Source organism: Aquila chrysaetos, chromosome 5, assembly GCF_900496995.4.
Source record: "Aquila chrysaetos chrysaetos chromosome 5, bAquChr1.4, whole genome shotgun sequence".
Taxonomy (NCBI): domain Eukaryota; kingdom Metazoa; phylum Chordata; class Aves; order Accipitriformes; family Accipitridae; genus Aquila; species Aquila chrysaetos.
Genome location: NC_044008.1, coordinates 36,739,402 through 36,765,980, shown reverse-complemented (window position 1 = coordinate 36,765,980; position 26,579 = coordinate 36,739,402). Strand labels below are relative to the sequence as shown.

Sequence of the window (26,579 nt, the reverse complement as noted above, 5' to 3'; positions counted from 1 at the left end):
AGTTAAGCAGGATGAGATGACTTACAAGTTGTACTTACCATTACTGTTCCTTGTGGCTGAAGAGCTAAGGGTTGCCCTACTGCTACAACTTGCTGATGAGACTCACTTGAGGGACTGATCATTTGAACATTCTGTCCCTGAATGGAATATGCTAGAGGAAAATTGAAAATAAAAGAATCTGAATTTAAAATCCAGTACTTACTTGTAGTAACAATCACCTTCTGGCAAACACACTCCAGAGAATTTTTTCACAGTATTAGCTTTAAGGTAGCTCACTTTGAGACCTTTAGTTATATTTAGATTATTATGTCATTGCCTTACAGAGTTAAAGGAACCAGTAATTACTTCTTCTCACTAACTATTAGATATTTCTTGCAATACATTAATACATTTTATGTTGAGACTGAACTATTTGCACTAAGATACGAGCATTAGACTATGCCTCAACTCAGGTATCTGTGATAATTGTGTGTAAATGGTATCGCTGTGTGCTACCATTGTACTAGTGCACTCAGCAAATGAAGATGTCATAAATGCTATGTCGTGATATTTTTGCAATACAGGACTTCAGTACACCCATTTTATAACTCACCTGTAAAATGAAGAGTAACCTATATAAAATAACTTAAGTTCACTGCTTCATTTCCACAGAGATTAATGTAGCTCAGTCATGCATACTGCTTCACAGACTTACGATCTAGTAATGCACTTCGCTTGTGGGCTGGAGGAAAGGTGCTGGTCCTTGTTCCCAGGCTAAGGTATTTTTGTTTTAAATTAAGAGGTCTAATATTAGGCCCATCTGCATATTCTCCAGGTAGTTGCATTTCTCAGTACATAGTAATTAATTTTCAAAATTAGAAACAGAGTACATCTGCAACTGGCATATCCCATGAATTACAACATTCTCTCAAGATGTGGAAAGCATCAATTCAACTTCTTGTAAGCTGAACAGAGCCTAGAACTTAAGATCTTCCATTTACACAGTAAGTACTACCATCACTAGACAATTGTAGGAAAGACTGTAGTACACCACAAATGCAGGATATTCTAGCCAACTCTTAATTACCTGAGTCACCCAGAGATGTTTTCAGAATTTGCATGCCTTAATGACATCCTAACAGATCTGTTAGGATGACTGACAGATCTTTGTAGAATGTGAACTTCTGATATATGCTAAGCATTCAGGAAGTTTTAGGTTGACTAGAATGATACCCAGCAGATGCTGCAAGACTAATCATTTCTGGAAAGCAGGCGGTCTAGATCCTGTCTGAGGATTCTAACAATTTAGTATATCCAAATACTACAGTTGCCTATCTTTGCAATCACATCCTGAGAAAATTTGGGTTTAGAGGACAATACATGGAAACACAACTAAGGAAAACCTATATACTTACATTTGCTGGACAGAGCTGCAGTTGTGTTATTTAATACAGTAAGGGCATAGTGAGGAGGCAAGGATCCTTTGCAAATGGCAGTGATAAAGGCATCTCTTGATGTTACAAGACCCAGTCTTCCACAAAGTGCAGCCATGGTCAATTCTGCTTTTAGAATATTTTCAGTGGCAGCTTCATCAGTACTGAAAGAGTACACATCATTTAGTAAGAATTAATCCATGGCACAGAAGCAGGCAGCTAAACAAAACTGAAAGCAGTGAGAACGTATACTTTAAACCTGTCAACCCTATAAATACTGAAGAGCAAGCATAACCAATCAACAAAATTCTTCAGAACCATTTCCTATAAAACTGGTCTTTAGTTTTGACTGACTTGGCAAAGGAGACTATGAGGAGGTATTTAACACTAGTTTCAGAAAATGGTGTTTGATAACAAAAGACTCTTTGAAAGAGACAATTAAGTTACCAAAGTTATTACCTAGTAAACAGCTTTTCCACTTCAAAGACTGCATAGTACTAACAAGTACTAAGACATTATTTAGTCTCTTATCAACAGTAATCAGGACATAGGTAGAATCACTTCAATGTGTTGAAACATTCACTCAAAGTAAAAAGGAGTAAAAATAATGTAAATAGTTTAAATGCAAGCTTTTGAAAATGTTAATTAATTGTTCTGCATTGAAATACATTAAAGGTTGATGCTAGGCTTCTGCAGACTTCTGTGTCGTTTACTCTTAACAGATCCTCACTCAGTCTAGCCATCACTAACCCACAAACCTGTCTGCTCTGTTGCCATGAGAAGTGTGCTCTCATAAAACCATCAACTTGACTAGTATCGAGTCAGTTCAACATATAGCTGGGAATGTCATCATTGAAAAAAATCAAGAGAAATGAAAGACCAAATACCTTGCATCAAGTAGGAGGGATAAAGCAGCCAGAAGACCACACCAACAAGCATTCACCATTTCTTCCCATACAGCTCTGCTAACTTGAAAGAAATACTTCTTTATAGCAGAAACACAGTATTTTTCTCAATAACTTTCAATTATATCACAAACAAAATGCTTCCTACGGCACCTTTTAAAGTGCATTTTTATATGCATGTTTAGACAGACACATATGTGTGTATATACAAACACTCACACCAGTACCATTTAAGGAACTGCATTTAAAGTAATACTGCTAAAGTAAAAATGTCACCAAGGCAATGCTTATTCTAAATTACACCACCATCCCCCCCCCCCCCCAAAAAAAAAAACCCCAAACCTTAGAGGTATACATAACTATTTTTAATCTTTGTCTGTAAAAATAAACATTCAGAAGTGTATAAATGTGGGACAAGAAACTCACTGAAATTTTGCAGCGAAGAAAAAATACTCTCCCCTGGTATTTATAATTCTCCATATTTTTTCATTTCTTTAATTTAATAGGGAAAAAAAAAAATACAGGTCCAAGAGACCTATAACCTGCCCCGAGCCTGGGCTGAGCCGGTGCTGCCTGCAGCACCACGGAGAGCTCCACAGCGCCGAGGCCGCGGGCAGCGCTCTGGACAAACCCTGTCCGTCCGTCCGTCCGTCCCGACCGCTGCGCTACGGTCTCTGCTTCCCGGGACATAAGCCGAAACCACTCCCGAGAGCCAAGTCTTTCTGTCCGTACACGTACGGACTCCTCACATGGTGCACAAAATAGAAGCCTCAGTTCCTACTAGTTCTGCTTTTCAAGAACTTCTTCCCTAAATACTTCAATCTTGTTTCAAATCTCTCCATTAAAATGCTCATCTTTTTATCTTGTTACTAGAAATACATTTTTCTTTTAATGTGGTCACAACTGCCAAATTTCTCTCCGTCAGGTTGTCTCTTGCGACCTTGGATCTCAGTGTTAAGCAGAATTAAGGACACAGAACAGCAGAATAGTAGTTCTGGAGAACAAAATGCCTGTTCTCTCTCCCTCACATCCCATGCACATACACGTAAAACAGCATTAATAGACCACAAGGAGTCTATGGCCAAGGTGCTATAAGGACCAAGGACAGAAGCAGTACTTCAAGTCAAGTATTTATGTTTTTTTAGAGACTACCGCTGTCCCATTACACACACAAAAAAACCCAAAAAAATCCCACCACAAATCACCACACCAAAACCCCCCCCACAACCAAAACCCACTTCATTAAAAGTTTTAATATACGATTTAGAAACAGTAAATTTAAACAACAAAGCATGAACTATTTTAATCCTGCTTTATGTAAAACTGCTGTATTTTATATAGTGTTTGCATTTTCAAATACCTAGTTCTTTCTCTGTTTGGTCAGATACAGACTGCAAGTCTTGCTGTTCTGAAGACTGTGCTGGTAATGAAGTTGTCTCTGTTGTGCTTTGACTGACTGTTTCTGCCTCTCCCAACTCTCCTTCAATCATGGTAGTGATACCACGGACAAGATCCAGTAAACAGTGAAATGCCACTGACATGGCATAGCCTTCAGGAATCGTAGGTGGCTCTACTTTGTCCAGCATTTCCAAACTAAGAAAATGAAAGCATGACAAGCATGTAATAGTACCACTGTGATTAAAAACAGTAACAAAGAACAGGATTCCAAATTAATGTTAAGTACAAACAGGCCCCAAACACCATCCTTCAAGATCTATAGCAACTCAAGAAAAAAATTCCTTGATTAATCAAGTCATTAAGTAAAAGAGTAAATGAGTCACTATATAAAATAGTAGATGAAAGGGTACAAACCCTGAGCATCATATTTAGATCTGCAAATAAATATTTTTTAAAATTAACACATGTAAGAAAGCATCACTGAATGAATTATTCTACTTATATTATTATTTTACTTCAAGCCACTGCAACAGAACCTATTCAGAACACAAGGACATAGGAACAATGGAGGAAATAGGTCAGGAAGTCATGACACTGTGAACATAGTTATAACAAATTGAGAACAAGTCAGATGTTCCATTATTATCTTTGAGTCCATATGACCAGAAAAGCCTGTCATAGCTAGATAATATATGACCAAATATTCATCACCTACACGCATAGGTAAACAATGGAAGTTATTTGTACAAAGAGTAAACGTCTACATGGTTCACTGCTGAAAACCATTCAATTAAAACATCACTATGCTGGAACTGCAGCCTCATTGCCGCTTTTCTTCATATTTTACTTTAAATGTACATAAAGCACTGCTGAGTTACAAATCCAGCAGGAAACAGATTGTAGCTGCCACAGCAGCAGCAACTACACAAGGAGAGACAGTCTGTTACAAAAACTACCTGCTACCCCAACAACCACTATTTCATTATTTGCTCTACAAACTTCTCTTAAAAAGGGCCAGGCATTCCAGCGACTATATACCAAAGACACTTTTGTACTGCAGTGTCACCACTCTTTTCTGCACAAAGGAGTCTCCTTCTCCCAAACACATAACACTTCAGTTATTACCTCTAATTTCCTGAAGATGGCTGCCTTAGATATCTGGGGGCATAGGCAGTATAGGGAAATCAAATGGTCAACATTTCACCCTCTGTCTATAAATAAGTGTGTACATATCTATGGCTCTGTTAAAATTATTAATGGGTTTTATAGTTACAATGTACCTGTGAGGTAGAGGTCATGTACTCTTACTTTCAAAGACTGGAAAGCAAACTGCTGAATAAATGAAGTGAGTTGTTACAGTTACATGGGAATGGCCATGAAAAATTTTGGATAATCTTTGTCTATTCCTCTAAAAAATACTTACTTCCTCACGTAAAGAGGAAGACAAGGCATAGCGGTCTGGGAAGAGACAGGCCCACACTGGCAAAAAGACTCTGCTAGCTCTGTTCACAATTCTTATCTTCATTTAAATCATTGTGTAGAAGTACAAGATGAGGCCATTGTCTGAAAATCTAGTGGCAGCAGTAAGAGAGAATCAGTGCTCGGACGTGACCCAAATCTACAGTTACAGTTAGTCATTTCCTTACATGCAGGGACGACAAACGTACAAGATAGGAGAAAAACTGGTGACATGACATGCTAGCGACAATTCTGCAATCTTACACAAAAGAAAAAAAGAATGCAAAAATTACTCAGAGGGAATCATGGAGTCACTAAGGGATCCAAAGGTAAAGACACAAGCAAGTTCAGTGCAGCACAGGAGACTGTGATGGTGGCTGCAATGTCCTTGAGCCAGTTAAGAATATAAAGTAAGAGAAAAGAAAAGGAAGAAAAGCAGGAGGTGTTATTAGCTGGCCAAAGCATGACCTAGCTTTCATCCACTTTTGTTAAAAATTTGCATTTCCTGAGAACAGTCAGGTAATCTAAAATAACGTTCATGGCCACTGCTGGAACAAAAAGCCAAGTCAACACATAACAAGTTAAACTATTGAAATCTGAGGATGAAATTGTCCTTCTGAGTCTCAAAGACAGAAAAAAGAGTTTCTACCTTAAAAAAAGTATTGAGATCCAGGCTATTTGCTGATTTCACTGAGTATTATTTGTATGCCAAAATTTCATGGGCTGTACAAGTAACTTTCAATTTGGAAGAGATTGACCTTCAATGACCATGAAAAAAATTCCACTATTTCAAAAGTAATGTAGTGTTCACAGCTCTAAACTGAGAGCACCATCTCCATTATACAAAGTCACGACAAAATAATTGGTCACTCTAAGAAGCATTCACAGTCTAACCTTCATATATAGGTCAATATTTTGTTTGGAATAACAACCTGGCCAATATCTACCACAATATCCCGTTCAATAAGAACTGTAAATACAGTAAAGCTGGTGTAAGAAAGCTGTTTTTCACTCCCACTGATGTCCCATTTGCTTAATGCCCCTAATATTTGCCATTACACAACCCAGCAAAAGATATTCTAATATTGTTATATACTGTAGTGAGGCCTAAAAGTGAAGAGTTAATACAGCAACAGTATGATAGAAAAAATCCAACAGATGCTAAAGCCATAGGGGACATTTGGATCAGAATCCAGAGCATTCGGACAAAATAGCAAAAAAATCAGAACACCTCATGGCACCAACAAAAAGAAAATCCATAATACATTTCAATGCCAGAGAAATCAAGACCTCAATATTCTCTAATAAAAAAAATCCTTAAACCATCAAGTTGGACATTAAAACATTTCTTATACACATTTTCAAAAAGATAGAGGTACTTACTAGGTAGCTTTAGCACTGCCTTGTACTGTTACATTCAGGATAGGTATCCAAGTGCCTCTGTACTCAAAAGCAGGTAATACAGTTGCACCTCCTCCCATTCCAAGCACTCCCGGGTTAGTCTGTGCTGAGCCAGTATTCCCTGATGCATTGCTTCCTGTTCCAAAAAACAAAGTGATAAAATTAACCAATCTAATTTTAGTGATCAGCAAACATTCTTTTTCTATATTTAATTTTTAAGTTGAGATACACGGATTAATATGAGATGCCCTGCTCAATAACAAAAACCACCACCAACACAATTTTTGAGCTCCCTCTGCTGTCTAAAACACGATCTTATGTGCAAAGCAATCAGTTCAAGAAGCACAGTTGATTGATGCCAACTGCCTTATTTTCAGCCAGAGTAAAATGTTTCTGTGAAAGGTACAGCAGCATTCCTAAGATTCTGTGAATGAACTAAACTTACGTGGTCTCAGTAAAACAATATATATTTTAGTGAAGAGTCTGACAGATATTTAAAAGTTAAGGATTGTTTGAATAGTTGCATCTAGAGCTCAGTAGTAGGAAAGAGAGGTTAGTCATTCCAAGGAAAGAGATCAACACAAACTTTAAAGATTTCAGAAATGTAAAAGTTCTCAAAGAGAACTGCAACGTTTGAATCTGTTCCATGCCAAGGTAGAAGAAAACAAACCACACTAGGGAAGAGCTGACAACGTGCCAACCAACAGCTAGGAGGAAACAAATGTTGGTTCCAATTCAAGAAGCCAAAAAAAAAAACCAAATAAAAGGACAAGGAATTCTGTATATATAAGACTTGCTACATATAGAAGGAGGTCTATACTTACTAGGAGTAGGTACCACAAGTTCACACTCTCTCTGTACAGACAATGGGGAAAGAAGGGCAGAGTTGCCAAGAAGGCGACTCACAGCACATAATACATCAGTGTAACAACTGCCATTTTCATGTGCTCACTTTTAACGTGTAGGGAGATGAAACTACTAATTTAGGCAATATGAATACACACAGAAGCCTATGTATACGCTTAATAGACTGAAACAACAAAACCATACTGCTAAACAGAAATGGTTAACCAAACACTACCACTAACACACACACAGTTATACCGGTATCATTTTCTGTGATACCACTGAGCAGACACATATAACTATTTTTATATCAACATAACTCCTTAAAGTGGTAAAAAAGCTTACAATATACCAGTATAATAAAAGTGACACAAAACTTAGGTAGATGCAGCATTCAACTTCTATGAAACAGCTACCTTGTTGCAAAACTGAGGCTCAAAAGCCAACTACAGGTGTGTAAGACAGCCTGCTACAACAGGACTATCGTTATAATCAGAAGACTCAGTTTGAAAGTTAGGTTGCATTGACCTGCTTTTTGCATGTTAGACATGGCCATAGGAAGAAAAGAGGCAGAAAGACAAATGCATGAGAAAGAGACATGAGAAATACTCAGGCAGAAAGAAGTAGTGAAAACGTAAAGGAGAAAAACTGGAACAATAAGCCAGAGAAAGAGCAACAGCACTAAGGGTATGACCCTACTGCAGTGCTGTTTCAAACAAAGGCAAAATTTAAGTTTTCAGGAGAATGAGTATTTTAGAATGGCTTCTTATATGTGCATGTTACATGATGAAAAGCGCTTTCCTGATTTACCTTAAGTGGATTAAACTAACCCAGAAATAATACTGACAGAAATGTTCTACCAGCTTCCATACATCCAACTATTGAACAACCGCTACTGACACAAATTTCTTCACATTATCAATGCTAACACCAACTTGGAATTCAGACTTCATGAGTGAACCCTGGAAGGTGTGAGTCTAAACCCAGACTTTTTAATGTTTATTAGTTTAATAGTAGATCTGATTGATAATAATTATACTTTATCTGTTTATTATCTCTTTTAAGAGGGCATGTCAAAAGACACCCTTAGAAATTGTTTTTATTTTGTTTGTTGCTGAGGCCTCTGCTTCCAGAACTATGGGAAGAAGCAGAGAGCCTTCACTTGGACATAAACACCTGCAAAAGCATTAACAGGAGGACCATTTCTTCTTCTAGAAATAAAGATATACCTAGTAAAATGCCAAAACCCCGGCTGCAAGAAAAGACAATCAAGTTTAGTTTCAGTAACTGACTGTTTTCAGCTTACAGGAAAAGCAAAGATCATCTGTAAAACACAGATCTTTCTTTCTACCTCTTGGCTTCATCAGTCCAGTTTTGCCCCTGAACATACAGAAGAATTAGCTATTGCCTCCCAGGAGGAAGCAAACACACACTGTCTTACTACTTCACTTGCACGCTGCCATAAATGACATCCCCGCACAAGGAGACAGAAATCAAATTTGTTATAGTCAGAAATTGGAAATAATTCCCCCAGAATTTCCCTCAGAAGAGTAGTGAACCAAGGAGCTTGGTTGCTGTAGAAGCAGCTACAAATGCAGCAGCACTGCTCTGCTGACTGCGGGCTACGTCTTCCCCACAACACAGGTAGATAAAATCACCTGTTGTACCAGATCTGAAAACACTAGTTTTTCCTCAAGCTAGCTTTTCATCTCAATGAACAATGAGCATGAAAGTACAGAACTGTACCAAGCCAAATGTATATACTGAATCAAATCAGAATTTATTATTGCAAGAAAATGCTGGAAAATTAAAATGATAGCAAGGACAACGCTTTACCAGTTTGGTTTGGCATCACTGATGTGTTCCCTGTGCTTGGCACAAGAAATAGCGACTGGATGAAGGACCCCAGTGCATTCACAATATCACGGAAAACTTTTGTGGAATGTTGCTTCATATCATACGATTGACAAAAGGACCTGGAAAGTATTTTATAAAATACAGTAAGTATTTGACAAATTAGGTACTAAAAGCATATTTTACAGCAATTTTCCCCCACCCCTCTAATCTGTAGACTAAAAGTACATTTTAACTGCAAGTATTTAGGTAAATAATAATATTTAGTTTTAGGTAAATGCTCCTTTGACACTGGTAAGACCGAGAGGGTTTGGAATACTCAAGTAACTATAATTCAGCCCTTCCTGGATAATAAGAATTGCCTAGTGCTTTATAAAAAAATTATCTTGAAGAGTTTATTGCATTTAAGTTTCTAAATATTTACAGTGTTTTAAGAAGCATTTTCCACTGGGAAAAAAAAAAGAAAAATTCTTAAATTTTATGTAGAAGTGAAACTTAATATATTTAATACCTTAATAGCTGAGGCTGCACACAAAGCCTGTGAATAGATTCTACTGCAACAGCTCTTAGCCACTGTGGTTTGTCTGCATCCAGAAACTTAACCAGCAATGACAGAAAGATTTCACATTCTGTTACCTAAAAGATACAGTTTATAGCTATTAAATCAGAAGAAAAAGGCTCCTACAAAATATTTTCTCCAAAAAACTTCTGTTTTGTCTTAGGAGTTCCATTCCAGCAAGTTTTGCACAGGATCTAAAAAACCCCTTCAACAAGCATTTACTCAAAATTATATAAAAAGAATACCTAAGAATAATATTTTTTTTGCCAAGCTAACACCACATATGCAATTGTATTGAAGGAGTTAAATTCCTCACAGACATTGCATTAAAGTTCTTACATGTGCTACAGTAAACCAATGAAACTGAAAAAAATCTTTTTTAGCAAGTATCTAAAATTCGCGAGGTAAGAACAGCTGAACATGCGTTTTTAATGCACATTCTGTCAACAGCTTTAGCAACACAAGTCAAAAGCATCTTAGCAAGTATTAACAAGGCACAGCAATTAACATTATCTCAAGCCAGGCAAATAACGCAAGATCAAAAGATTCCCAAAACTTTAACTGAAAGGCAGTTAAGTACAGAAAAGAGAACAGCTAATCTACTCTGAGAATTTATACAAGCCCATGTTTAATAAAATCATACCTGTAGAATACATGTAAACAAATACACGTAAGAGGAATAGAATATTTAGACTTTTCTTCCTTCAGTATACATCAACAGTTCCCAAGAACTAATTTATACTATTTCTGATCACAGTACTGGCATATACACAGAAAAACAGAATTGCATAAAGAAAATTTGAACATTCTTACCAGCAAACTGTAAAACTGCTTAATCAAAACAGAAACTACTCTCAGCAAACGCATGCAGATGGGGAAGTATGGTTTTTCCACTGGTGCTGGGGAAGATGATGTGCTGGAACCTTGCCTGAATTTGATATTTGGGGAGAAGAGCTTTATAACAAGAGGGCATACCCTTTCTTTAAGAAGAAAACTGAATTCCTGATGCTGAAAAAGAAAACACAACAAAATATAAGTAGATATTCTTTAATTGCTACCAGTAGCTCTGATTATGCATCTTATTTACATTTACTGTTATGACCAAGCACTCTGAAGTCATGTAAATGTTGGTATAAATTACACACTCAGGAAATGAAAAGGAAGAACGGCAGACACCATTGTAAAGCTACGAAAAAAAGCATGATGAAATGACATGGTCAGGTTCATACCATGCACCCCTCTTCCTGTATTTTGCAAATTGAAATAGGCTGCTAATACATCATTTATTATATATTTAATTTTTTTATTTAGCTACTGTCTGCTAAAATGTGTTACTGTAGGATCATGGTGCATTTATATGCAGTAGATCCACACAATTCATAGTCATGATTCTTGCTGCTTTGCAAGTGGGGTGAGGTTAATGCTTTCATAGAAATAACAATGCCACAAACTAAGTTACAGAGCAGTCAGAAATCACGCAAGATAAGAAAATGCATCTTTGGAGAAGATATAAATGGCAAAAAAAAAGTGAAACAGAGTACAACATGCTCTACAAAATGCAAGAATAAAGTGTATGAAAATAGAAAGAGTGGACAAAAAGCACACAGTACTTTTCTATCATAAAAACCCAACATGTAAAAGCTACAAGTTCTTTTGAAAAGTAGTACTCACGCTAAATTAAAGAGGAGTTAACGAAGTGTAAATTTTACTACCCATGTGAACAAAAGTCTTCCTATTTTCCCTTCAAGAACTACTCACTTGTAAAAACACTTGTGGAAAGTCATTGAGGACTGACTCAAGAAGTTCGAGGCCAAATGTCCGGGTCATTTCTGTCATACCCACGAGCCAGTAGGGAGCATCAGCATTAACTAACTGACAAAGATCCTTAAAAAGAAATACAGTAACATTTACATTCTCTGCACAGTCCTGTACCGCCATAAGTTTTCTGAGTCTACACGAAAATCTACACTCTCTCCCTCTTTTGCAATGAGTAATTTTCCAATTTCAACATAATTTTTCCTCAAATACTTCTTTTACATAAACTATTAAGCAAAAAACTTCTTAAAAGAAATTTTAAACTTTGCTGCTATACTTCTAGCAATTATGTTCATTCCTGTCCTCAAAAATATCTCAAGACCAGTGAGTTTGCCAAGTCAAGAAGATTTTTATTGGCGTGATGAATACAGCTACTACTTTTCATTATATACTTGACTTTAGTATACAATACCAAGCACAAGAAGCAAGACTGAACTACAGTAGCAGTGTTTGGTTCATGGAAAAAGAATCTTGAATTTAATGCAGACATGCATGCTTAGCTATTATTTAAGATTTATAGTAAAACATTTTCCTAGGCTGCTTTGTCTTCATTTTCCAATCATCTCCCTGGGATACAGCATTTCATTGCCAATTACAATAAATGCGCATAAGAAAGCCTGAGGCTCTGGTTAAGGACCTTGTCAATATGCCAATAGCAAATTTTTGAAATTTCTTACAGAGATGTAGAAGCACCCAGTTGTAACTGCAAATGTATAAATATATGCTCCCCAACTACCTGAAAAAGCATATAAGCATCTTTAGCACATGGCTTCAGTGTACTGACAGATCTTCTGTTACTATTTCCTTGAACTGCAACTGGCTGGTCAATAGCGTCTGTGTAGAAACAAAAATCAGTTTTGTGAACAAAGGAACTGTTGAAAATCAAGTATGCATTAAGTGTTGTTACAAAAAAGATTCTAGGAGAATAGTCAGGTAATTCTTCTGCAACTTATGTCTACAGAAATAAACACAAGATTGAATACCAAAGATCATCAATACCAAGCACTTCTTTCCAATAAATTTTCTCTTCAGAACTACTACTGCCGTGTATTTCACACTCAGTAATCTAAGTTACCTTCACCTCAAATGACACCCTCACCTCAAATTCCTTCACAATACCACCTTGAATACCAGTTCTCACAACTTGAAAAAAAATCTGGGTTTTATATATTGCTGTACTGACGTGGACTGACACAACAGCTAAGGATTTAATCTCCTTTGAATACAAGTAAATGTATAAAAGACAGTAAAAATTAATAATGCCTGTGATTTTTTTTTAATAACATTTATTGACTTTTTACTACTTCTTTATCTGAAAAAGATAAACATCTGATGTGTGTCCAAAAAACAGGTTAATACAAGCAAGCAGAGTAGAGAAGAATGCCCACCTTTGTATTGTTCATCTTCAGCAACCACTCTCTCAAATACAACAGTAACTACCTGCCGCACTGTAGCTGCTGCAGTATTATTTGTTATATTATCTTTTGTGAAGTGCAATCGAAAACAAAGTACAATTGCCTGAAAGACGAGAAAAAAAAAAAATCACCTTACAACAATATATTTTCATCTTTTAGCTAAGAGTCAAGAAAGCCGATTGAGGAATGCTTTCCACTGCAGTTTGTCAAAAGGTTGCCTGAAAAAAAAAAATTTGTTTTAATATGTGGTGGGTTGACCCTGGCTGGATGCCAGGTGCCCACCAAAGCCATTCTATCACTCCCCCTCCTCAGCTGGACAGGGAAGAGAAAATATAACAAAGAGCTTGTGGGTCAAGATAAGGACAGGAGAGACCACTCACCAATTACCGTCACATGCAAAACAGACTCAGCTTGGGGAAAAATAACTCAATTTATTACAAATCAACCAGAGTAGGGCAATGACAAATAAAACCAAATCTCAGAACACCTTCCCTCCACCACTCCCTTCTTCCCGGGCACAACTTCACTCCCAGATTCTCTACCAACCCCCCCCCCCCAGTGGCACAGGGGGACAGGGAATGGGGTTTACGGTCAGTTCATCACACGTTATTTCTGCCGCTTCATCCTCCTCAGGGGGAGGACTCATCACACTCGTCCCCTGCTCCAGCGTGGGGTCCCTCCCACGGGAGACAGTCCTCCACGAACTTCTCCAACGTGGGCCCTTCGCACGGGCTGCAGTTCTTCACGAACTGCTCCAGCATGGGTCCTTTCCACGGTGTGCAGTCCTTCAGGAGCACACTGCTCCAGCGTGGGTCCCCCACGGGGTCACAAGTCCTGCCACAAAACCTGCTCCGTGGGCTCCTCTCTCCACAGATCCACAGGTCCTGCCAGGAGCCTGCTCCAGCGTGGGCTTCCCACGGGGTCCCAGCCTCCTTCGGGAACCCACCTGCTCCGGCGTGGGGTCCTCCACGGGCTGCAGGTGGAGATCTGCTCCACCGTGGACCTCCCTGGGCTGCAGGGGGACAGCCTGCCTCACCATGGTCTTCCCCACGGGCTGCAGGGGAATCTCTGCTCCGGCGCCTGGAGCACCTCCTCCCCTCCTTCTTCACTGACCTTGGTGTCCGCAGGGCTGTTTCTCTTACATGTTCTCACTCCTCTCTCCAGCTGCCGTATACTGCCTGTCCCAACTTTTTCCTTCTTAAAAATGTTATCACAGAGGCGTTACCACTATCGCTGATGGGCTCGGCCTTGGCCGGCGGCGGGTCCGTCTTAGAGCCGGCTGGTATTGGCTCTCTCTCGAACACAGGGGAAGCTTCCAGCAGCTTCTTACAGAAGCCACCCCTGTAACGCCCCCCGCTACCAAAACCTTGCCACACAAAGCCGATACATAATAATTTTAAATTTGAAGAATCAGAATAAATTTTATACATTACCCTAGCCAAAAACCTGTTTAGTAATCCTCCCCAAGGGTAATCTAAAGTGGTATTAACTGAAGACACTATGATATGCCAATAAAACTACAATCATCATACAGAGACTATACAGTAATCAACCACATAAAACAACTTATATGAATATGAATGTCAAAAGGACATTAGGATTATACAGTTAATCACAGAGAGGTCAGTCAACTCCAAAGCTAAAATACCATTCCTCTCCTATGTTAAATCACAACACTTTCACACCCACATTGCCTCGACTGCTATTATTTCTAAGGTGCTTATTTTAATGTGTCATTGTGCTAGCACTGACCTGAATACTGTTTCCCATTGGATTCTGTATTACCTCTAACACATAAATTAATACTTACTTATTTTATAATGAACTTTTAAAATTAACATCTGTATGTATAGTGAAACCTGTATTTCTTGTTCTTTTGTCCTTATTCTGTGTTCTTGCACTTCCATGAACCTCAACCACACCCGGCGATAGCTTCTTTTTCCTGTAAATGATTTGTGGACCCTGCTCAGATGGTATCCCCATTTTAGTTTGAAATTTTACAACACAATCATACACCTCTGGGCTTTCAGAAGATACTGCACGATTCTCTAGGTGAATCATAGAATCGTTTAGGTTGGAAAAGACCTTCAAGATCATTGAGTCCAACCATTAACCTAACACTGCCAAGTCCACCACTAAACCATGTCCTAAGCACCACATCTACACGTCTTTTAAATACCTCCAGGGATGGTGACTCAACCACTTCCCTGGGCAGCCTGTTCCAATGCTTGACAACCCTTTCGGTGAAGAAATTTCTCCTCATATCCAATCTAAACCTCCCCTTGAGCAACTTGAGGCAATTTAATCTTGTCCTATTGCTTGTTACTTGATAGAAGAGACCAGCACCCACCTCACTACAACCCCCTTTCAGGTAGTTGTAGAGAGCGATAAGGTCTCCCCTCAGCCTCCTCTTTTCTAGACTGAACAGCCCCAGTTCCCTCAGCCGCTCCTCATAAGACTTGTGCTCCAGGCCCCTCACCAACTTGGTTGCCCTCCTCTGAACACGCTCCAGCACCTCAATGTCTTTCCTGGAGTGAGGGGCCCAAAACAACACGGGACTCGAGGTGCGGCCTCACCAGTGCCGAGTACAGGGGAACAACCACCTCCCTGCTCCTGCTGGCCACACTATTTCGGATACAGGCCAGGATGCCGTTGGCCTTCTTGGCCACCTGGGCACACTGCTGGCTCATATTCAGCCGGCTGTTGACCAGCACACCCAGGTCTTTCTCTGCTGGGCAGCTTTCCAGCCACTCTTCCCCAAGCCTGGAGCGCCGCATGGGGTTGCCGTGACCGAAGTGCAGGACCCGGCACTTGGCCTTGTTGAAATTCATACAGTTGGCCTCAGCCCATCGATCCAGCCTGTCCAGATCTCTCCGTAGAGCCTCTCTACCCCTGAGCAGATCAACCCTCCCTCCCAACTTGGTGTGGTCTGCCAACTTACTGAGGGTGCACTCGATCCCCGCAACCAAATCATCGATAAAGATATTAAACAGAACGGGGCCCAATACTGAGCCCTGGGGAACACCACTTGCGACCCACCACCAACTGGATTTCACCCCATTCACCACCACTCTTTGGGCCCGGCCATCCAGCCAGTTTTTTACCCAGCGGAGAGTACGCCTGCCCAGGCCACAAGCAGCCAGTTTCTCCAGGAGAATGCTGTGGGAAACGGTGTCAAAGGCCTTGCTGAAGTCCAGGTAGATAACATCCACAGCCTTTCCCTCATCCACTAGGCGGGTCACCTGGTCATAGAAGGACATCAGGTTGGTCAAGCAGGACCTGCCTTTCACGAACCCATGCTGACTGGGCCTGATCCCCTGGTTGTCCTGTATGTGCCCCGTGATGACACTCAAGATGACCTGCTCCATAACCTTCCCTGGCACCAAGGTCAGACTGACAGGCCTTTAATTCCCTGGATCCTCCTTCCAGCCCTTCTTGTAGGTGAGCATCACATTTGCTAACTTCCAGTCAACTGGGACCTCCCCAGTTAGCCAGCACTGCTGATAAACAGAAGAGGCTTGGTAAGCACTTCTGTCAGCCCCCTCAGTTCCCTGGAGTGGATCCCATCCAGCCCCACAAACTAAATGGTGTAGCAGGTCGCTAACCATTTCCCCTTGGATTATGGGGGTTTCATTCTGCTCCCCATCCCTGTCTTCCAGCTCAGGGGCCTGGGCACCCAGAGAACAACTGGTCTTACTATTAAAGACTGAGGCAAAGAAGGCATTAAGTACCTCAGCCTTTTCCTCATCCTTTGTCACTATGTTTCCCCCCACATCCAATAAAGGATGGAGATTCTCCTTAGCCCTCCTTTTGTTGCTAATGTATTTCTAGAAACATTTTTAATTGTCTTTTACAGCAGTAGCCAGATGAAATTCTAGCTGGGCTTTGGCCCTTCTAATTTTCTCCCTGCAAAACCTCATGACATCCTTGTAGTCCTCCTGAGAGGCCAGCTCCTTCTTCCGAAGTTCATAAACTCTCCTTTTTTCCCCGAGTTCCAGCCAAAGCTCTCTGTCCAGCCAGGCCAGTGGTCTTCCCCGCCAGCTCGTCTTTTGGCACATGGGGATGGCCTGCTGTGCCATTAAGATTTCCTTCTTAAAGAATGCCCAGCCTTCCTGGACTCCCTTGCCCTTCAGGACTGCCTCCCAAGGGACTCTGTCAACCAGTCTCCTAAACGGGCCAAATCTGCTGTCCAGAAGTCCAAGGCAGCAGTTCTGTTGACCCCTGTCTTACTTCTCGAAGAATCGAAAACTCTATCATTTCATGACTGCTATGCCCAAGATGGCCTCGAACTACCACATCACCCACAAGTCCCTCTCTGTTCGCAAGCAACAGGTACAGCATCTTCCCTAGTTGGCTCACTCACCAGCTGTGTCAGGAAGTTATATTCCACACACTCCAGGAACCTCCTAGGCCGTTTCCTCTCTGCTATCTTGTATTTCCAGCAGACATCTGATCAGTTGAAGCCCCCCACGAGAACAAGGGCTAGCAATTGTGAGTCTTCTCCCAGACGCTTATAGAATATTTCGCCTGCCTCTTCATCCTGGTTGGGTGGTCTATAACAGACTCCCACCATGATAACTGCCTTGTTGGCCTTCTCCCTGATTCTTACCCATAAACACTCAACTCTATTGTCACCATCGTTAAGCTCTAGACAATAAAAACACTCCCTAACATACAGGGCTACCCCACCACCTCTTCTTCCTTGCTTATCCCTTCTGAAGAGTTTATAGCCAGCCATTGCAGCACTCCAGTTGTGTGAGTCATCCCACCGTGTTTCCATTATGGCAACTATATCATAGTTTTCCTGCTGTACAATGGCTTTCAGCTCCTCCTGTTTGTTGCCCATGCTGTGTGCATTGGTGTAGATGAACTTCAGTTGGGCTACTGATTGCGCCACCTTCTTGGGGGGATAAGCCCTACTTCCTACATGACTGTTCTCAGGTGCTTCCGTGGTTTCTAACACACCAATAACCCTTGCATCTTTGCTGCCACACGGATCTCCATCACCTACCTCCACTGAGATGGCAGACCAAAGGACCTTGCTAGCATACCATCCCTCAAACACTGGCATGCTGCCCCACACTTCTCTCTAGTGAGTGAGTCTGGTTTTATCCCTTTCCCCCCTTCAAATCTAGTTTAAAGCTCTTTCAGTGAGCCCTGCTAACTCCTGTGCAAAGATCCTTCTCCCCCTTTGAGACAGGTGTACCCCGTCTGTTGCCAGCAAGGCTGGTGTCATGTAAACCAAGCCATGGCCAAAAAACCACAAAATTCTGCCAGTGACACCAGGCTCAGAGGTAGGTACTGATCTGCTGGCTCTTCCTGTTTCTTCCCTCATCTTTCCCTGCAACTGGAAGGGTAGAGGAGAACACCACTTGTGCTCCTGATCCCTTATCCAGTCATCCCAAGGCCCTGAAGTCTCTCTTGATTGCCCTCGGACTTCTTGCTGCAACTTCATCGCTGCCTATCTGAAAAATCAACAATGGATAATAATCTGAGGGCCATACCAGAAGAGGAAGCCTTCTCTTCACATCTTTAACCTGAGCCCCAGGGAGGCAGCAGACTTCCCTAAGAAGTGGGTCTGGTCTGGATGTTGGGCCTTCTGTTCCGTTCAGAATGGAGTCTTCTATGACAATGACCAGTCTTTTTTTCTTTATGGAAGCAGTTTTGACACAGGGCATAGGCCGACTTAACCTCAGTGACACCTCCAAGCTAGATGAACCATTGTGCTCATTATTGCCCAGCTCCAGTCCTGAGAAGCTCCCAATCCACCCTCGTTGCTCCAGAAAATCCCTGCGGGCAGCAATGGTCTCCTGATATTGATGAACCCCAGTTCAACTGGGGGACATCTGCTTTCACCAGTTTGGGACCCCTTTCCTTAAAGAAGCCAGCAATCTCATCACAGGTTTGAACTGCGATGGCTGTATGCCAGCTCAGCACCTATTGTCCATTCTAGGCTCCGACAGCATATTAAGAATAACAACAGTGAAGCAGGAGAAGTTAAAACAGAAGTAAATTTCTTCACTGAGAGGGTGGTTGGTCACGGGAACAGGCTCCCCAGGGAAGTGGTCACGACACCAAGCCTGTCAGAGTTCAAGGAGAATCTGGATGCTTTTAGTCACATGGTTTAGTTTTAGGTAGTCCTGCAAGGAGCAAGGAGTTGGACTTGATGATCCTTATGGGTCCCTTCCAACTTGAGATATTCTGTGATTATTGTTCGATTCCACTTGCAGAGCCTCATACCTGTTAGGCAAGGGCACCTGGGAAGGTGGGGTAGTCACAGAGGAGACATGCCTGCTGCACCGGGCAGGAACTTGTTGCCATTGCACCCTATACGTTAAGTCACTGTGTTCAGCCAGGCGGAGAGAGGATAAGGAATCCTCTGTATCACGCGTCCTGTCTGCCTGTTGGGCCCGTCTCAGGGAAGGCAGGGTGCAGTTCCAGTAGTCCCTCTCTCTCTCGTACTCCCTGATGCTCCTCAACCTACTCACCTCCTCCCAGAGCTCTGTCACTAAGCGGAGGAGTTCTCTCCCCGGGCGTACCTCCCACAGCTCTGCTCACTGTCCCGTCCTGGCGTAAGAGCAGGGCACGGCCCGCAGCCCAACACCTGGCTGGCAGCGTGTTCCCACCAGAGCTCTGTCTGGGCAGCTGCATCAGTCGTGGTGGCTGCAAAGCTTAGAGAGGCCGCGGCTTTCTGCCAGGTGGATACCATGGCTTCCTGGTCGAGCTGGCAGAGCTTCAGCACCCTTCCTGCACGCCCTTCCGCGCAAACTGCTGCGCCACGTCCTGTTGGCTAGCGCTCCCCAAGGACTTCTTTCATACACGGCTGGGGGGCTTGCCCACCGCTGCTCCTGGCCCTGCCCAGGTCCCAACAGCCTCCGTGGCGCGAGCCGCAGGCTCCCGGTGCCTCTCTTGGCTCCCCTTCAGGTTCCCCCCGTTCGGGAAACCCCCTGTGCACTGCACTGGAGCACTCCGCTGCGGATCCTGCCGGCACCGGAGCTGCCTGTCTCAGCAACTCAAATAATCTAACGGCAGTCCCTGTATTAAGGGGTTCTTCAAGATGGTTTACCAGTAATTTTCTTAATTTACATCAGTCAAGCTGAAACATGAATATGCAATGTATGTCTGGCTCAAACTGATTTTCTCTAAGAACTTTTCAGCATGGAAAAAAAAAAAAACCAACTTTCAAATATTTCTTGAAAGGATCTTGGGGGGGAATGACAAACAAACCATTGCACCATTTTACCCATGCCAAGTAATGCTTATATTTGGTGAACTGAGAAACTCTGGTAATTCCAGGCCTTGGACAACACCAAGAAATTTTACAGGATATTGCTCTGTCAGGAATGGTTTTTTTCTTACCCCTGTCACAGCCTGGCCAAATTTGACTATACATTTCTAAATGTACTAGATTTTAACATGCACTAAGGAAATTGTTAGATGTACAGCAATTAGATTCTCCAGTAATTGTATTATGTGAGCATGCTTCTGGATCAGGACACAAGGCAAAAGAAAGATGTGCTGGGAAAGACCTTCCCTACTCATCTGACACTGCTGTGCCCACATGCTCTTATGGTTGGTTGGTGTCCAAAAGGAGAAAGTTCCTAGATGTTAGAGAGATGACCAAATAAAGGATGTTGAAAAAATGTGTTTGGAAGACACACACAAATAAGGTAAGTGAAACAGGATGTAGATACCAAGAACCTAAGAATAAGGCGGGGGGGGGGGGGGAGAGTATATGGAGGCAGGGGAAGAAGAATAAATGCGGGAAGTGATGAGAAGCAGATACGTGATATGCATAAGGGAAAGGTATGGTGGACTTAAACAGCAACTGTCTCCTTCTAGAGCCTGGATTCATGCTTCTGCCCAAGAACATAGCACCTCATTTGGAAAATGAGCGTTATTTGGAACAAAAGAAACAAGATAGTGTTGAAGAGTCTTTGACATAATTTGACTCCTCGAGTAAATAAAGAACATACTGACAAACCATTCAATCCTTAGCAAGTTTCTATTCTGCAATTTATAGGTTTTATAAATTTTCCATTATCTTCTTGCCTTCAGCAGACCTTTGTAACTTAGCTTTGTTTTCCTTTCGTGTTTTTCCTTCCCTTGGTTAAGTAGATTAATAATGATTTTAATATCCACACATTTAATCAGCTAGGAACTTATTTCATTAAAACCAGAAGCAAAGAAAAACTGAAAACCTTCCACCATAACAGAATGCCTTCAAAAATACTCTTCAATTCTATTCCCTCTCTGTCTCTGTCTGTCTCTCAAAAAAAATATTGCTCTGATATTAAACCAATACACTGAAGGCAGAGCATAATAAAGACAGCAATTTAGAACGATTTGTTTACAACCAAAAAAATCTTTCTTAAGTTAAAGAGAAAAAATTATAAAACGTAGTCTAGAAGAGGAACTTACTTTAAACAGAACTTCACAATTCACAGATGGGTAAACAACGTTGCTCCTTCAAAGAGAAGTATCTAGTAATTTAAGATTAAAATGGATCGGAATCCTTATTTTTTGTCTTAGTTGAAACATAATATCCAAAATGGTACATGTTTAAAATTATGCAATAAAGTTATTTCAGTTCTGACTGAAAGAGCAATAACTGGACTGCTTCCAAAAGAGATTTAAGGAAGGGTGGCAGGCAGCTTCTTCTAATATTTGCTTTATTAGTGAAAGCTTACATTGCACTATGTGCTCTGATTTCAGTTCAAAAACATACATATGACAGATGAGAAGGATAGGCATTAGCCCAGTGTTTTTATTTAAAGCTTCCATTAAGTCAAAAATTTATTATTGTGGAGAAATTAAAAAAAACAGATTGAAAAGGAAGCTAAAAGAAATCCTCTTTTCAGAGTCTAGATATAAAGACAATAGGGACACAACAGAATCAAGAAAGCCCCCTCCTCTTCCATTATTTCCAAATGCTTCATATGTAAAATTTCTCCCTGTTTTTCCTTTTGGATATTGTAAGTACTACTGTTGGCACTAACAAATTCTTACCTTGGACAGTGCTTCATCATGCACAACTGTATTGGTTGTTAAAAGTACAAGAACTGTCTGGAGCAATTTAAGTTCTTCAAGACTATTTTCCATCAGTTGCCAAAGCATATTAATAATGTTTCCTGCTGCAGCCTACAAAGAAATAATTTTTTGCCAACAATTAAGATGTTTACACAGTGGTATATCATGTGTACACATGTAAGATTAGCACTCTCATAAATGCATATCGTAACGGAATTTGCCTGTTTGGCTATATCATAAGACTACATTGAGAACATAAAGCCAATTTCATTGTCACAAGCTTCCCAACATGTTTTTAAAGAATTGACAGCAGAAATCTCTTAATGTGTAGTCCAAATTAAAGTGTATATTTCATTTTCTACTTGGAAATATAGAAGAGACAGTACAAAGACATTTTACCCTCAAAATTAATTCATATCAGGAAAAAAAACCAGTGTAATTTTACATTATGCAAGCACAGTTGAAGGTATATTTTAACAGCATTATTTTCACCAGCTTCTTAACACACCATATATGCAGTACCATAATATATCATGACATTTGCAGTTGCAGGAAATGTGCATCCATTTCATCTTATTTTTAAAAGTAAAATGTAACAAAACTGTAATACATAATGTTATCACACAGAGTAAATTTTGTGGATGCAACTTTAAAGATTATATTTATCAAAGACCATTACATGTTCTGTTCCTGCAGTGTAAGAATGCAAACTAAATGAGCTGGTTTGAATTTTCATGAATTTCCTTCTAGAAGTTAGTAGTGTTTCCTCACCTCTTTTTTCTTTTTTTTATGGTCAAAAAGGTTTTCGTTTAAATTTCATTTTTTTAAAAACAGATAGGAGTAAAATATTTTGCAGACTCTGTTCATTATAATATAAACAGCCTCAAAAAAAACCCATTCACCTTCATTTTGAGGCCTGTATTTCTCACGCTGAAATATTTACGTATTTATATAAAGATTGATCTTACCTCTGAAACAACTTCATGGGACATGAGCCTCTGTATGGCTGCTAGACACAGCTGAGTGATCTTTGGTTCCTTTGTTCCACAACCCATTAGAAAAGGCTGAACTACCTCTGAGCTGTTCTCTTTCAATGCTTTCAAAAAGAGATATGGAAGCAGTCAATGTTTAATACTTTGTTACAATGCAAAATTTGTTAATCATACCTATTAACAAAAAGAAATCTCCAGCATTGGAAATTTGGGATTTACTCTTGCACCACAGGGAAAAGCCAAGTGAAGACAGACACTGGGCTGCCACTGCTCACTTCCACAATTACCCTGGCTGAAGCTCAAATCCCACGCACCTTCTCCCTTACACGCTCAAGTGTCTTTCTCTTTCCAAATCCAAAACATCCACCTAGAGTCCATTAGGTTAGTAAGATGCTGTCAGGTTCTGCCCACCCCAGAGCTTCCTCTGGCCTTGCAGCAGTGACCAGTCTCCGGCTGGTAGCCGCCTCCTTCTGCTCTGCTTCACCTCCGCACCGAATTCAAAAGCAACACAAAGTGTGGCACAGAGAGACATACCAAATTACACGGCACAAAGGGGAACAGCAAAATGGCACTGACAAAACAGGAGGAGAAAGACTGGACTGTTTGTATCCTGGGTACGTACACCTGGCTGTGAATTTTTCAACCAGTGTTTTAGTGAGAAAGGGCAGCTTCTTAAAATGAATCTTTGTCAGGAGAAAACACAAGTTTCATTAATGTCTTTTTTTTTTTTTTTTTTTTTTTTGAGGAGAAAGAACTTCACAATGAATACAACATTCCACACTGACATTTAAAAAGTTTTTCCCCATAAAACTCTAGAAATCTGAGATAAACTTCATAAAATTGAAAAAGAAAATATTTTTGAAAGATGAAAGGAAAGCATGACTCTGACCAATGAATGCTTTTCTGTTTGCAGGCATGGTTGTTGATTCATGCAAACTTTTAAGATTTTAGCCATTTAGCCAGTCATCACCATTTCAGACACTAAAAATTTCCTCACAGTTTAAAGTTCAATGTGTGCTCTTATACTGAATGTCATACACTATGTTTTAGTCTGTGTGTAATAAGAGAAATGTGTTCATGAAAAAGTTTCACACGCATTTTTAGAGCACAGATCTTACCACAAACAAACAAATACATTCTCACATAAACATGCAAACATGATTTTTTTTTTTTTTTTCTATTGAGCAATTTGAAGTTTGGCTCACAATAGGGTTTATTACTAAATATCACTACAACTGATCTGGAAAAAAAAATGAAACATTGAAGTAAAAACTACAAAAATGTATTTTAGTGATGTTTTCAGCTGAAGCACTAACTAACATGACTAATAAGTGTCTATGAAAAGAACAGGCTAGTATAAATTATAGATGCCTACTTTCTATTAGGTAATAGTTCTTATAGGGTGATATTAACACATATACAGTCCATAGTTTTGTCAGCCTCTTCAGAGCCAGTACAGGCTCTATTGTCCAGTTGACAGAGGCTGACCTGGCACCCAATGCCTTATCAAAAACAGTTAAACTGTCAGCATAAATGTGAATGAATACATAGGTTCACTGCCTGTTTAACAATCTGCCTTGATTTCAACAGTTTTTTTAACTCTGAAGCAAATAAACCTGCTTTTAAAATATACAGTATAAACCATATCCACCAATACCATTCTCTTATGAAACACTCCATGATTTTCAAATTAAAAACAAAACAGTGGCTACTTCATAAAAAATGGAAATCTGTTCCCAATTAAGACATGTAATTCAGGCATCTAATTGCGAGTGTCTACATGTGAGCTTGATGTCTAAGCTGCCTTTATAGCCTACAAACACCTACAACACATGGCCAATAGAGCCTAGGGAGCCCACTCTAACATGGGCACAAATGCTTCTTCACTCACATACATTTCTGAATTGCCACTAAATTCTAACCATCAAGCAGAAAGAAGAAAGCAAAATTTTTAAAAAGATACCAAAAAACATTTATACTTAACATAAGATTCATAATAAAGTTCTGAATGCCAAAAATGGCATGAGAGTTAATAAATAACAAGACAAAGAAAAATTTAAGACTTTTACAGTGTTTTTCCTATAATCCATTCAAAACAATAATCTCACAACAGGATCTATACAAGGATTTTTCCTTTATGAAGGTGAAAAATCAGTGTTTTGTAGATCTGGTTTGGTACCGATCATTATATCAGCTTCAGTCTTAAAATACATGAAAATTTTCTTATATCCAGGCCTGCTTCCATTTTGCTACCAAAATTATGTAAGAATATATTAAAAAAAGAAATCTATCATAATGAACCATATCAAAAAAGAAGTTTTGGGAAAGTAAAACTTACTCCTTCATTCCATCAACAAGATTATAATTCTAATTTTTTAAAAGCACTTCTAAAACAAAAGTATGAATTGCACATCTCAGAGCCACGTGGAAGTAATTTCTCACATTTATCTCCTGTGATATAAAGCGCAAGCTGACTTCTCTTTTGGAATTACTCAAATCCTCATAAATAAATTATACAGGCACATACAGACTGCCAAGAACGAAGACTTTGAAACTGTTCAACTTAACTTTTCCAAGAGAAAGAAAGAAGTTTGATCAATGACCTCAGAGTTCTGGCAAGTTAAACACATCTCACCAGACAAAAAAAAATATTTTTAAGATTTTAATACAGATTTTAAGATTGCATCTATTTTCCTAAAAATTATAATCCTACACAGTGTAATGCTTCAAGAAAGCATCACGTCAGCTTATTCAAAACAATCTGATACGGCTGTTGTCATCTATATTAGTGAAATGACAGTTTACATCAAAATATAAAGAAAAAATCATATCCTGATCAAAATACTTATTTGGATTACTAGAATGTCTAGTAGGTATTCCTAAATGATCTAGCAGTCAAAAAAAGTATCTACTTCACTAGATTTCACAATTACAGTAGCCTTTTGCAGCTTTATTATTACTAAAGTATACATACTATCTTCCTCCAAAAAAATTTTGAATAGCAGATAGGAGACAACAGAGATCTTGACATTAACTTAACTACAAGATTAGGTTACAACTGATACCTCAAAAAAGACAGGAGTCCATAAAGAACCGGGACTGTTTAATGGCATTGCATTGAAACTGTGGAATGTTAGTATAACGTGCAGGCAAAGCATATGTTCCCCTCTGTTCCACAGTTTGTTTCTTACTGGGGAAAAAAGTTATTATCCTATTAGCAAAGATTAACAAATCAAAGTAACTTTTAGGACCTGCTGGTTTTCCAAACCTCGTAACAACAGATCTCCACACTTATTTTGATTAATGAAATAAATACTAACTACATTCTAGTTTAAACCTTCCAAAGGAAAAGTACTTATAAAATTTGACCAACTACCAGAAAGTGTTCCCTCAAAAAGGTAAAAGTAAAGACTGCCTATCCATGCCAAAAATCAATGATCTTTCACATCTCTTCACTTTGAAATGAAGATTAAAAAACAAAGAATTTCGCAGGA

The 26,579-nt window shown here is 39.9% G+C and overlaps 1 protein-coding gene across 6 annotated transcripts in view; it reads right to left on the bottom strand.

Moving 5' to 3' along the window:
* The window catches only part of MON2 (MON2 homolog, regulator of endosome-to-Golgi trafficking), a 90,191-nt gene that overhangs the window by 46,324 nt on the left and 17,288 nt on the right, over positions 1 to 26,579 (bottom strand). For all 6 annotated transcript variants that reach the window (XR_005932495.1, XR_005932496.1, XM_030013257.2 and 3 more), the window contains 13 exons: positions 23,062 to 23,189; positions 22,073 to 22,204; positions 13,037 to 13,166; positions 12,385 to 12,482; positions 11,592 to 11,717; positions 10,647 to 10,841; positions 9,786 to 9,910; positions 9,257 to 9,396; positions 6,557 to 6,710; positions 3,678 to 3,910; positions 2,300 to 2,381; positions 1,395 to 1,576; positions 39 to 151 (listed from right to left, as the gene is read on the bottom strand). Coding sequence is in view for 4 of the 6 variants with exons in the window: in XM_030013257.2 (XP_029869117.1) it covers positions 39 to 151; positions 1,395 to 1,576; positions 2,300 to 2,381; positions 3,678 to 3,910; positions 6,557 to 6,710; positions 9,257 to 9,396; positions 9,786 to 9,910; positions 10,647 to 10,841; positions 11,592 to 11,717; positions 12,385 to 12,482; positions 13,037 to 13,166; positions 22,073 to 22,204; positions 23,062 to 23,189 (1,838 nt within the window). In the remaining 2 variants the exon portion in view is untranslated. The remainder of the gene's footprint in view (positions 1 to 38; positions 152 to 1,394; positions 1,577 to 2,299; positions 2,382 to 3,677; positions 3,911 to 6,556; positions 6,711 to 9,256; positions 9,397 to 9,785; positions 9,911 to 10,646; positions 10,842 to 11,591; positions 11,718 to 12,384; positions 12,483 to 13,036; positions 13,167 to 22,072; positions 22,205 to 23,061; positions 23,190 to 26,579) is intronic.